The sequence below is a fragment of the Panicum virgatum genome, chromosome 7N (genome assembly GCF_016808335.1).
Source record: "Panicum virgatum strain AP13 chromosome 7N, P.virgatum_v5, whole genome shotgun sequence".
NCBI classification, from domain to species: domain Eukaryota; kingdom Viridiplantae; phylum Streptophyta; class Magnoliopsida; order Poales; family Poaceae; genus Panicum; species Panicum virgatum.
The window spans coordinates 11,838,132-11,851,396 of record NC_053151.1 but is presented as its reverse complement, the minus strand read 5'-3'; the positions used below and the strand labels follow the sequence as shown (position 1 = coordinate 11,851,396).

The following is a 13,265-nucleotide window of genomic DNA, read 5'->3' as shown; positions in this document are numbered from 1 at the left end:
GGATGCGGGACGTAGTCGGGGTGGTCCTCGCGGCCAAAGGAAATAGTGTCCTTCGACCAGTTGAGGTAGGATGGCGTAGCTTTGGTGACGGAGAAAACTTCCCGGCGCTCGCGCTTGCGCTGCCGAGAAGTCATGTTTGTCGTCGCTCCTCCAAAGATGAAGAAGGCGTTCTCCACTGGGGGGAACTCGTCATCTCCACCTTTGTCGCCCGCGTCCTTCTTCTTGTCTTCATCGCGATGCGCGACGCGGTTGTAATACTTCTTGAGCATTTCGCACTGCTCGAGGGTATGATTGACCGGGCCCTTGTGGTAAGGGCACGGCTTCTTAAGCATGTCGTCGAATTGGCCACCACCGCCTCGAGGGGGGCCTCGAGGTCCTTTGTGGTCTGGGGCGGCAGCGAAGGCCTCCTCGGAGTCCTCTGCCTGCCCCAACCCGCGCTGGTTCGGCGGGACCGGCTTCCTTCCCTTCCTCCCCCACTTTTGTTTCTTGGCGGGGGCATTGGGCTTGATGTTGCTGCCCTCCGCGGGTGCATCGTCCTTGCGCTTGCTCGATTTGTCGTCGAAGATGGCACCAACAGCCTCCTCGCCGGCGGCGTAGTTGGTGTTGGCGTCGAACAACTCATTGGTGTTGACGGGTCGGCTTCTCGCAAGCTCATGCACCAGGTTCCTGCACGTCGTACCCTCGAGAAAAGCGTTGATGACCTCGACGTGGGTGACGCTGGGGAGCTCGGTGCACTGCTTGGAGAAGCATCGCACGTAGTCACGCAGGGAGTCGCGGGGCTTCTGGCGACACCCTTTGAGGTCCCAGGAGTTCCCAGGGCGCACGTACGTGCCCTGGAAAATTGCCTACAAAGATCTGGACCAAGTCGGCCCAATTGTGGATCTGATCCGCAGGCAGGTGCTCGAGCCACGTTCGTGTGGCGTCAGCAAGGTGAAGAGGAAGGTTGCGGATGATGACCGCGTCCTCCGTCGCGCCGCCTAGCTGGCACGCTAGGCGGTAGTCGTTGAGCCAGACTGCAGGATCAGTCTCGCCCGAGTACTTGATGAGGGTGTTGGGTTGTCGAAAGCGCGGGGGAAAAGATGCAGTTCGGATCTCCCGGCTGAACACCCGGGTGCCCGGAGGCTCCGGGGACTCACCCCTGTCGTGCTCGGGGTCGAAGCGTCCACCCCGTCGAGGGGCGTATCTCCTGCCATCGATGATGCAGCGGGCATCGCCGTCGCCGGCATGCCCGCGCATGTCACGGATTCGCTCCCTTGCGGGAACTCTCCCGATGCGCTCGTGCACCGAGGGTGCCTTCGCGCCGGGCGCTACGGCTGCCTTGTCCTTCCCTGCCAGTGGTGTGTGCACAGAAACCTCGCGGTCTTGGTGCGCAGTCCCACCAGGCTGCGCCGGGCGCTACGGCTGCCTTGCCCACCAGTCCCGCAGCCTAGGCATGTGCGCCACGCGTGGTACGCTGCTGCTCGAGTGCGGTGCGCAGCTCCTGGGTTTGCTGACGCTGCTTGTCGAGCTTGGTTTGAAGCTCCTTGAGCTGTGCCAGCTGTGCTTGCCGCGCCGCCGAGCTTGACGAAGAAGAGGGGGCTGCAGGCGGGGCCACCGGTTGGATCACCTGCGCGTCTGCCCCGCCGTTCCCGTCGTCACCCGGGGCGTTGTTGTCTTGCCCGTCCGCGAGCTGGACCATGAAGCACTCCCGGGCAGGATCGTAATCCCCCTCGCTGGAGTCTTCAGAGCAGGTGAGGCAGTAGGCCGTTGCCAGCTGGAACGAGCGAAGAGCGTCAGGGTCGCGAACCCCGGAGTAGTCCTCGGCCACCTCGGCCATGAAATTATTCATGAAGAAGTTGACGTCATCGGCGATTGAGCTCACCGACTCGGGGTAGGATTCGTCAGGAGACGACGCGATGAGGCTGCAGATCGACAGAAGATGATGACCCGGCAGATCCTCACGCTTGATGAAGTTAGTGCTGATCGAAGAGGCGTAGGCGGCAGCGTTGCGCATCCCGAAAGGGAAGGGTGATGGCGAGGCCAACCCCCCCTGGGGAGCACTGGTGCTGCCGCAGAAGACGGTGCTGGCGCAGATGACGCCGAGGCACGTGATGACGAAGCGGTAGCCCCGTCGGCCGTGATGCTGAGTTGCGACATGCCAGCTTCGACCCATGTGGGGGACCTATGGTGTGCCGCACGACGCCGCTTCGCACATGCTTGTCGCGAACGCTGACCCGAGCGCCTGTTGCGCCGGGCTGGTGGAGTAGAAGTGACGGGGTTGCGTCTGGGGGAGAGGAGCTGCATGAGGTAACCGTTGCCGGTTGCTCTGAACTCGAGACTCATGAACGAGATCACGCGTCCTGCTGGAAGCGGATCCGAAACACCCATGGGGTATGGGTTGGATCTGCCCGCCATCCCTGGAGATCAAATGGGAACAAGAGAGAAAATTGTCACGCAGGACCCCTACCTGGCGCGCCAACTGTCGGTGTCCCGACCCGGGGGCCCGGATCCCAACGAGTAAATGCTGCATGTTTCCTCGTCCCAGATGATGATGCAAGAGGCAATAGTAACGCACGGTTTATCCTGGTTCCGGCCGCGGGGCCGTACGTCCAGCAAAGGGAGTGTGTGAGGGCACTGTATTATCTTGCACCCGGAGTGCTTGCAGTAGGGGATACAAACGAGGCGAGAGAGGGAGGAAGGCTCCCAGGTCTCTGCTAGAAGCGGGGTCGAATGTGGCGTATAGGGAGGCCGGAGCGTAAGTGATGATGGATCACGTCTGGAGGCCTATCTATTTGTGGCGTCCTTAGAGCGAGAGAAAAACCAGAGAGCAGCTAAAGGAAGCCCGCCTCCTCCTTTTATAGTTACAAGGAGAGGCGGTGCACATGAGTGGGGGCGTGGAAGTCGTCGTTTTCCCCTGAATCGCGGGGGTACAGAGGTCGGACACTGTAGGAAGTACACTGTGGGAAGGCGGCGTGCGTCGTAGTCGTCCTGGATATCGTCCTTGGTCCTGCGAAGATCGCGCCGGTCGTCCTGCCAGCCGCTGCAGGTGGCGTGGTCGTCGCTGGTGTAAGGTCTTCTGTATACAGCGCGGTGGCGTTTAGTGGGCCCTGCAGACTAGGGTCCTACATGCACCAGCGGTAGCGGTAACGGTGGCGGGACGCGCGGCGGCCCCGGACCCCCTGGTCGGAGTGCGGGCGTGCATACTAGGAGGTCCGGGGGACGCGTGGAGGTCCCGGACTCCTCAAGGGGGGAGGTCCGGGGCTCCGTCCGTGCGTGCTGAGCGCCCCTCTTGGAAGGACACGTGACGTCGCCGGACCCCTTCCCCAGTGGGGGGCGGATCCGGCTGGTCGGTGTAGGCAGAAAAGTAACAGGAGCAGTGCCGAGCCTGTCTTGTCCCGCGTCGCAGGTCCCATAGTGCTGCTACAGCATCCGGGATGGCGGAGCGGTGACCGAAGTCAGCGGATGGGACCCCGGTCACATCCACTGTGGGAGCGGCGGCCTGACGCCGCCTGTCTTGGGCGCCGTGGCGGAGTGGCTGGCCTTTAATGCCTTCGTACAACGAGCGGTTGGGCGGCGGGGCTGTTCGTCCTTTGTGCCGAGGGGTGACCTCGAGCGAAGCGGAAATGAGTTACTCCCTCGAGGGTAGGTTCGCTACCCTCGAGCGAGGCGGAGATATGTTGCGCGGTCGAGGGTCCCGAGGGGAGCCCTCGAGCGAGGCGGAGATGAGTCACCCGCACGAGGGTAGATCCGCCACCCTCGAGCGAGGCGGAGATTGTCTAGCGGGCCCGAGATGGACCCTCGAGCGAGGCGGAGATCGTTCCGCGGGTTCGAGGGGGATGCGAATGGGCCGCACGCTGGGCTTCTTTGAGTCCTTTCCTTTCTTCCGGATGGGAAGCAGGCCGTGGGCCTTAGTGGGCTTAGTCGCTTAACATGTGTTTTGCGTTTTTCAGAGTGATCTTAGTACCCCGATTAGGGTATCCCTAATCGTGGTATCCGACAATTTCTGAAATTGGCAATACAATCAGGATGGAATTATTCCCTAAAAGTTAAAACGATGTCACCTTCTCTTATATGATTCCATTCTATTTATCTTCAGTGGGATGATGCATTGGTTGAAGTGAGGCCAAGCTTACTTTCAAGTGAAGCAGAGAAATTCCTTTTTGAGGACATATATCAGGTGCGATGGCAATGAATGCTCGATTCCCTTTCTAACATAGCTGTTTTTTTATTTTCAATATAAACATGTGGGAGAATGTATTACTTTACCTGGTGTACCACTGACTCTACTGATGTGTACGGAACAAATATCTTTTATATGTTGGAGATGTGGTGCTTGTTGAGAATGAATCTTTGATCGATAATGAACATGAACTGGTTGGGTTGCACAGCTTGGTATGCGAGCTATCTGCATTGGAACAAGATTCATTGATGTGCCATCAAACTGTATCTATTTATCGGATAATTTAGCATTAAACAACAACCTCTGTTGAATGTTTTTAAAGAGAGGCGGCACAATGTTAGCAAGGTGAGTCCATATGGTCTTTAAAGAGAGGTAACCTGCGTAACTTTATTTCCAAAAGCATTTAAAGATTCAGGTGTTTTTTAAGTTCCTTTTTTTATTCCTTAGGTGGGATCTGAGTTACTGGTCATACTTCGCAGTCCTATGGCTAAAATCTGGACTTTTGGCCAAACCAAATAAGGAATTAGATCCCACAGGCAAGAGCACCAAGAATATCTCGTTTATAAAGACGTCCTGCTATGATGAATCCTTGAAGGAGTAAGTCCATAAATTACAATTCCCTACTATATATGTTTCGAGCTTATATAATCCCCTATATGGTTTAGGTGCAAATCATTTTTTTTAAATGTATGGTTCTCTATAATTTTGTCAGCTGCATAAATACTTGTTTCAGCCATGCTAGCTTTGGCCTGCAACAACTTTGGCCTTGCAAACTCAAATTGAATCTCACCGGTATCTTTTTATTTAGAGAACCAGAAAGGAGTAGCTAATGAGTTCATGGAGGCACTGGAACTTGACCCGGCAAGTGAAGAGATCAGGTCAGTTTTTACGGATTGCACTATTCTTAAAAAAAAGGAATCTCTTTCATTGCAGGCTTTCATTCTGGATGATACTTGCAGGGAGGTCACCGGGGCTCTGACGAGCGCTGCTCACTTTGAACAACAACACAACCCTTGAGATGTGCTTGCCAGCATATTTCTTTTCATTTGGCTGTGGGATTTATAGATGTTTGAATTGCTTTGATTCTATTTTCGTTTGGCTGTGGGATTTATTATTTTATTAGAGCCTTATCTCTCAGACCATACATGAGATGGATACTTCTTTTTATCCCCTTCAAATGCACATAATGCATTGGTACTCCATTTCTTCAATAACAGTTGGCTAATTACGTTTGTTTTTCAGTAAAAATTGACATAATCTGCTCAAGTTTGATTCCTTGCCGGTTGTTATTATTTTTAATTCCTTAATCACCAATGCCCCTTCATCTCTTGTGTCTTCGTTTAGTTGTCATAAGCATCACAGAAATAACGTCATGGCGTTAGCACAGGCATACAGTTATTATTAGTAGTCAAGTATTTGACATACGGGGTTCTAAAGTCTCGCCCGCCCACAGGGCATTGGAGGTTTGGCTCGACTGGCAGGTGTAAGGAACAAAAGGTCATTCCCAATATTAGGACATGTACAGCCCACAGACATGTTATACAACCCACAGACATGAGTCGTCTGTTTAACTGTCGGCAAGCGATTTAATGCTTACATATTGCCATGATCAATTATGAATATCATTCTTATAGACCATTGTGTTACTAGTTGATACAAAACAAATCAAACATAAATTCATTCAATATGATTGCAATATTTTTTTTAAAAACCATCACTTTTTCACACTATCAGCATTCAGCAAGCAGTGCACACTATCAAGCAACCATTCACACTGAAGCCGACCAATGCTGAAAGTACTTGGTTTACTAAACTCTGTATTTTCAGAATCTGAAAACAGTTAACACTTGTGGATAAGCTAGTACTTGGTTTCTGTATTTTCAGAATCTGAAAATAAGCTAGTACTTGGTTTACTATACCGAAAGGCTGGTAACAACTAGCACTTCAACAGCCAGCAATATTGTGCCAGCCAAACAAAAATGAAGGAGTTCAAACGTTCCCTGACAAAGAATAGCACTGGGAATTTAACAGACATTCAGACAAGTCTGCTAGCACCTCAAAAACCATTTACAGAGGCTTAACTGATCTGCAAGTCGACGATGCTAAAACATAGAGACAGAACTTCTGATCTACAAGTATGAACACACATAAAAGTGACATGCATCCCAACCATGATTCTTCCTTTGGCCGAGCCTTCCTGCCAATTATCAACTGCAGAACGAGAACGAGATCACTAGTACTTCCAAAGTTTCAGACCCCTAAAAGAATTGACCACTAGTACTAGTAGTTCTGAGGAAAGAGACGATAATTTTGACTAGCATTTGCCATTGACCTGAACAAGAATCAGAAGATGCCAAAGAAGAAAGGGCATAAACAAAGAGGGAAGATGCTCATGAACAATGTGTGTCATCAGAATAGTTTAATCACCTGGGAGAAACGCAGCTCAGGCTGTCCGCACTCGTCGACCTCTAAATTCGACCTCTAAATTCGACCTCTAAAGGAATAATCAGCACACTCTCCAAAAAATTCTATACTTCTAGTTTAGTTCGTGTGTGGACGTGAACCTCTAAATCAGACCTCTAAATCCAATATTTTTATTTTTTATTCCCATACCCTCCCCTCTCCTTCCCCTCCCCGTCGTCATCCCCGCACGAGACGCGGGCAGCCGGCGCTCGCCAAATCCAGGCGGCGCTCGCCGAATCCAGGCAGCGCTCGCCAGATCCGGCGCCGGCCGACCTCCTCCGCCCACCGCGACGACGCCTCGCCGGCCGACCCCCTCCACCCTCGCGCCTCGGGCCTCCGCCCTCGCCCCTCAGCCCTCGCCCGCCGCCAAAGTCGCAAAGTCTCCGCCTCCCGACCTCGCCGCGACCTCGCCGGCGACTTCGCCTCTCGCCGGTGACTTGCCTTGGCCTCCGCCCGCTACCTCGCCTCCTCTGCACACCCCGCGAACCGCCGAGGTCGGACCTGGGCGGGCTCCCTCGTCGTCGACAACGCGGCGGGACGGCGGCGGACGTGGCGGCTCACGGCGGCGGACGGCGAGGCCGGGCAGCGGCGGATGGCGAGGCGTGGGCTCCGCATCCCCTCTCTCCTCTCCGCTCTCCCTGGCCCGCGCGCGGTGGATAGCGGTGCTACAGTGCACCGCAAAGATCCAGGCCGGTTTCCAGATCACGTCTGCAGTGGAACAGGACTGGATCCGCAGCGTTCAGGTTGGTTTCCAGGTCACGTCTGCAGACAGCCTGTTGAAGATTGCTCAGCCATCGGCAAGAAATGTGCATTTACTTGATCTCTGAGCCAAACAATCTCCGCCCACCACACTATCAGCAAGTCGAATCTCCTGCACACCACTTCACCCCTTCACCTTCAGCCTTCAGCATCATCCGGCGGCAGATCCCTGGAGTCCTCGATGACGAAGATGAAGTATGTGCCTGTGTGGAATGGGACCGTTGTCATCCATGGGATGGTTATCTCTGTACCGTTTCGTAGACGCAGTCGTTGCAGTGTCGATGTAACCAACTCCTGAAACGCCCACGAAACTCCCGTCAGTTTTTGAGAGAGGACTCTCGTCTGTTTGTTGATTATAGTACTAACGGCTGACCTGATTACTGGTCTGGGAGCAAGTGATACTGCCTCCGTTATTAAATATACGACGTTCAGAATAAAAAATTTAGTTTAAAATAATAAATTTGTTGTTCTAAACGACGTTCAGAACAAAAAATTTAGTTTAAAATAATAAACTTGTTGTTCTAAACGCCATATATTTAAAACCAGAGGAAGTACCTTTTTTTTCCGGGGGACTATCGTCAGTGTTGATCACACTAGTTAACAGCTGACCAGCAAGTGGTACTGCCTCGCGGATTCCCCTCTATAAATGCATGCAGTGACGCTGCTTCACTCCCCTGATCACGAGGTTTTTCCGTTTCCATTTCGATTTTCGAGCTGTTTGATTACGGATTATCCAGCTTTCACATGAAGTTTTCTAAGCTTTCAAGTCAAACTGAAAATCTTGTAGTAATCCTGACTTGGGTTAGCTATACTGCAAGATAAGCCCTCCTACCGTCCTACGAGTAGCGAGGCTGACACGAGTGAAGCTTACAGCTTCGAGCTCACCGTCTAACCACCGCCAGAGTAGCAGCAGAATTCAAAATCCATCAAGGTTACAACAAATTCGGCCATGCGGGAGTGTTCAGATTAAGACGATCTTTATAGCCTTAAGCAAGATGGATTAGGGAACCATCTTTCCAATCATCCGAGTGACGAAAGTTGGTAGTAACAACTACATATAACTACATGAGATATTGACTCTGTATAGATTAGATTCTTCACGGTACAATAGTAAAAGGCAACATCATACAGTACCAGTATGCCATACACTTATGTTTTTCTAAGTGACAAACTGCATATATCAGCCCAGTTCTTGAGCTTAACTAGCTATAAGTTGGTGACTATTCTCCTCAGAATATAGCAGCATTTGTTGCTGTCCTGATGATCTGGAAGAGAGCTGCACGAAGAGCAGAGTAAAAACAATGCAATTACTTAGTAAAAAGTTCATAAAGCAGCTATTCAAAAATTGAAATTGATCATGCTAAGCTGAAAATGGGCATAGCTGCAACGTTTTCAATCTCCGAAAGTCTTCGGCTGCAACGTTTTCTTTCCCCAAAAGTCTACTTTACAAAGAAACAGCTATGCCCATTTCCAGTACCGTGTTCAAGAAAAAAGACTTTAGAAAGAAAAAGAATTGTTTCTGTGCAACTAAAATGTGCAAGCGTATAACTACAGTGACACCAAACCATCACCCTGTCCCTTTTTTATTGTTCTACTCTTCCATAAGAGTAACATTATCATATTATATAGCCACTGAATAAGCTGTCACCCATCCATCTAGATTCTATAGTAAACCACGGGATCGGTTCTCCAGTGTACACTTCCAGTTTCTGATATTATATTTCTGAGAATTTATTGATAAGTGAATTCAGAACAGGAAAGCACCTAAGTACTTTGCCAACAAATGAACAGTATCTTTAAAGAAGGCAATGCTATAAACTGAAAGTACCCAATCCCCACCACAGTTTAGCACCATTTAGTTTGGAGAAGAATGTTCAAAGCTGATTTAGTTGGTAAACAGACACACAGCACTATCAAGGGCTAAAGAGTATCCAGAAGACTGGTGACAAAACCAAAAGAAGATCAGAGACATAAGGACTTACATGACCCGACAACAACGAAGACAAAAAACCCAAGCAAAATAGGCCCAAAAGGATAATCATTTCCTTTCTTGACTGTCTCAGGAACAGCACCCCTCTTTGTGATGTTCTTCTCAAATCGTGCTATTTTCCTATCAGCAAGACGCCTTGAGGTAGTCTGTTCAGAATGAACAAAATAAATTATATCACAAGATGCAAGAAAACAGAAAATTAATACTAATAGATATCCTCGTAAGAAATAAAAATATCTAGCCCATAATTTGGTGTATGCTACAAAATGATAATCCGTAACTGCTAGATCTAATCAGCAACCCTCCCGCCTAGCATGCTAAATGCTGCAATAGCTGTTTGAAAACTCCTGCTTTCTCCTTAATAAAAGGTAGATCTCTTGTTGTTCGCTGTTAAAAAAAATCTTATCAGCAACATGTTTTAAACTATAGTAATCCTAATCAATTCCATAGCAAACTTTGTATCAACATTTGGAATGTGTTCTAAATTGATAAACAAATGATCTTCAGAAGAAATGAAAGTTTTTGGTAATACGGAATCATAGGGACGGCTGGACTGCAAAACTGCACTAGCAAATCAACTAGAGCTTAAAAATAAAATGTAGATTCAAGTGCTTAGACCAAACATAATGTAAAATCATCCAGAAGCAGAAGATAATTGACAAGTGTAAACTCGAAACCAGGCTCATTGATACACGAAACCCGGCATTTAGCTAGCAGGCAACGACTGGCCTGTTACGACAAACTTATACGCCTTGCATGTCAAGAACACATGAAGCATAACCCAAGACAACAATTTAAACTACGGAAGATAATGATATGAACATCCTGATCCTATAACACTATGGCATGGAGCACACATGACATGGATGCATGCATATATGGAGTATACATGACCTTTCATGCAGAACTTGTAGGCAGGTCATTATGCAAAACTCTCACACCCAAAAAAAAAAAGTAAGCGCTCTCCCCTCGTCAAATAAACCCTCGCCTTCTAACTGCAACGAGGATTGGAGAAATTTGTTATTATGGACGCGCCCAAGCTCGGCTTCGCAAGAAATGGTCTCGTCGACAAAATTTCGCAAGAAATGGCCTCCCACCGAGCTCGGTTTCGGAGAATTGGACGTGGGTGGGGATTTACCAGAGGAAACGAAGATTGGGGGCGATTTACCTCACCGTGGCCATCACCGTCGCTATATCACGGAGCCCCGTCCGTCGTCGTTCCTCCTCTCCCCCAATCTCCGTTCGCGCTAGGGTTCCGAGCCGAGAGATGGACGCCGCCGCCGACACCGCCCCCCGCTGCACCGCGCCGCGCCGATAGATTGACGACGCCCGCGCCGCAGCTGCCGCGGCCCTGGACGCCAGCGCCGCTGCCACCGCGGCCGCCGCCGCCGCCGCGGTCAGCAAGGCCACCGAGGCCGCGGCCCTCGCGGCTAGGTCGACCGCCGCCGCCGAGAGGGCCGCCTCCGTCGCGGCCGAGAAGGCGGCCGCTGCCTCCGCTGCTGCAGAGAGGCTGCGCGCCTCTTCCCTGCGCCGTCGTCCCCCTCCACCCGTGAAGCCGTCGCCCATTACAGAGGAGGTCGCCCCTTCTTATATCCCCTGCTCCTCCTTCTTTGGGGGGGGGGGGGGGGGGGGGGGGGGGTGAGGGACTCCTCCTTCTTCTTTTATTTCTTGCTTTTTAGTTGCATGTTAATTGCTCCTTGCCAATGCTAGTTAATTGCTCCTAAATGTATGAAATTGCCTATCTCATTATGGTTGCGAATTGCCTTACTCATTATCGTTAAAATTGTACAGAGGAAGATTAAAATGAAGAAATCGATGGAGTGCGCCATTGAGAGGTTCCAATTCTTTGCCAAAGAGTTGCATGACACGGCCAACTACAACTACTATGAGCATCATGAGATGGTTGAAGGATGGAGGATTTCGGATTTTGCTACCATCGGGTTATGGCAATGAACAATATTCTATTTGTGTGACTCTCCTATTTGTGTTATGGCAATGAACAATATTCGTGTTATATCAATATAGTACCTTCATGCATGACATATGGTGAATATTTGTGCTTCGCGTATGGCAAAGATGACAAAATAGTAGAGTAAATTTAGAGTACATAACACAATACTAGAGTAGATGTTCAAATCCAACAAGTACATATAGTAGATGCTCAAATCCAATGAGTACATAACAAAATACTAGAGTAGATGCTCAAATCCAACGATTACATAACAAACTATTAGAGTAGATGCCCAAATCAATCGATTACATAACAATATCAATCAATCGTCGTCCTCTTCTTTTTCTTCTTCCTTGGTGTAATTTTTTTGGGAGGTGACTGCTGAGGAGGGACCGTGGCCACCACCATGTCATCTTGTGAAGGGACCGTGGCTACCACCATGTCATCTTGTGGAGAGACCGTGGCTACCACCATGGCGTGTTGATCTTGTGACGAACTTCCCGCATCCATGTCCTTAGGAAACCACTTTTTTGTAACATTTTTTCGTGGCTGCCTTTTCCTACAAGATAAAACAAACGTAAGTGCTATGTTCTTTAACGTAAAGTTAAGGATAAGTATTAGGTTCTTGCCTTTTCTTTGTGCCATTTAAAAAACATTTGGGACTGTTCTTCCGGTGTCCTAACACTCCACAATTAGGACACTTGCACGGGCCTCGGATTAGAATTTTTCCAGTCTTTTGAGGTTTCTTTCCGCTGCCACCCTCAAGACATGACTTGATTCTATTCTTCCGTTGCCTACCAACAGCTCGTTTACCAAGTGGTGATCCAACATCTTTTGCGAACTCAACCTTTGGCCAAAAAGACTTAGGGCCAACTTGTAGAACCCTCCTAACATAGGCTTTTTGGAACCTCTCAATAGAGTAGTACTCATGAACAAAATCTTCCATGCCCACATCCCTAGAATCTTGTGATATGATCACACATAGAGCGTGCTGGCAGGGTTTCCCGGTGTGCTGCCATTCCAAACAAGTACATGTCATCACTTCCGCATCAACAATATGCTTTGAAAGGCAATCGTTGTTGTCTCCCACTTCAGCCACATAGTCATCACATTTAACAATTGACAAGTGCCCAAGACCTCGAGTTTGTGCTTTCAACCTATGAATGACTAGTGGGAGTATTTTCCCCTAGTACTTCTTTCCTATCCTCCTCCTTCTGTGAAATAGCACCATAATCATTTCCCTTATCTTCTCCGCAAGATCGCACACCGGGAGGTCTTTGTAGTCCTTGATCCAATTGTTGAAAACCTCAGCTATATTATTTGTCAGGTAATCACACTTGATCGCTGGGTTGTAGCCACTTATGTACCACAAGAATGGGTGATCTTTCTCCAAATATCTGGCTATGACAGGAACTGCTCGCAGTGGGGCAATGTGATGCTCATAAATCTCCTTTCTGTATGCCATAGCCGCAGGATACATGTACTCAGAACCTGCATGATGCTTGATATAGTTTTGCATGAGGTGTCTGAAACACTCTCATTTTCTATATTAGGAAAGACCCGGTTTACAGCACCCATCAATCCTTTGCATGCATCTGAGCAAACAGCAAGAACAGGCAAGTCTCCCACGGCCTTCTTCAACTGAGTCATGAACCACTGCCAATTCTCTAGTGTTTCGGACTCAAAGAACCCAAATGCAACAGGAAACATCCAATTTTGACCATCTATGCTTGTAGCAGAAGGTAGGTGACCATTCCATCTTCCATTCAAAGCTGTGGAGTCCACACTCAAATAGGGTCGGTAACCATCAAGAAAACCAGTGATGCAAGGGCCTAAAGCACAAAAGAACCTGGAGAAATATAACCGACCATCCTCCGTACGGGTGTCAATCTCGATTACACTGTCAGGTAACTTCTCTAGTACTGCTTCCTTCCAGGAATACA

General features: G+C 49.5%; 1 protein-coding gene and 1 long non-coding RNA gene across 2 annotated transcripts; one reads left to right on the top strand and one right to left on the bottom strand.

The window, feature by feature from the left end:
* Window positions 1–8,339: 8,339 nt before the first annotated feature.
* On the bottom strand, window positions 8,340–10,951 carry LOC120683630 (antifreeze protein Maxi-like). The gene is made up of 3 exons (XM_039965720.1): window positions 10,545–10,951; window positions 9,364–9,517; window positions 8,340–8,657 (listed from the first exon to the last, which is right to left on the bottom strand). Exons 1-3 carry the CDS (start codon window positions 10,935–10,937, stop codon window positions 8,611–8,613), a joined length of 594 nt encoding a protein of 197 aa, XP_039821654.1. The 5' UTR covers window positions 10,938–10,951; the 3' UTR covers window positions 8,340–8,610.
* On the top strand, window positions 10,828–11,408 carry LOC120683631. Its single transcript, XR_005678858.1, has 2 exons — window positions 10,828–10,947; window positions 11,163–11,408. It is a non-coding gene; the product is annotated as an uncharacterized LOC120683631 (long non-coding RNA).
* Window positions 11,409–13,265: the final 1,857 nt, after the last annotated feature.

What these genes read in the sequence shown, in the direction of transcription:
- LOC120683630 (XM_039965720.1), bottom strand. Translation starts at nt 10,937, where the DNA reads ATGGGCGACGGCTTCACGGGTGGAGGGGGACGACGGCGCAGGGAAGAG. An exon ending in TAGCGACGGTGATGGCCACG is followed by an intron (nt 9,518 to 10,544) that starts GTGAGGTAAATC and finishes CATTCTGAACAG; the next exon opens with ACTACCTCAAGGCGTCTTGC. An exon ending in CTTCGTTGTTGTCGGGTCAT is followed by an intron (nt 8,658 to 9,363) that starts GTAAGTCCTTAT and finishes CTCTTCGTGCAG; the next exon opens with CTCTCTTCCAGATCATCAGG.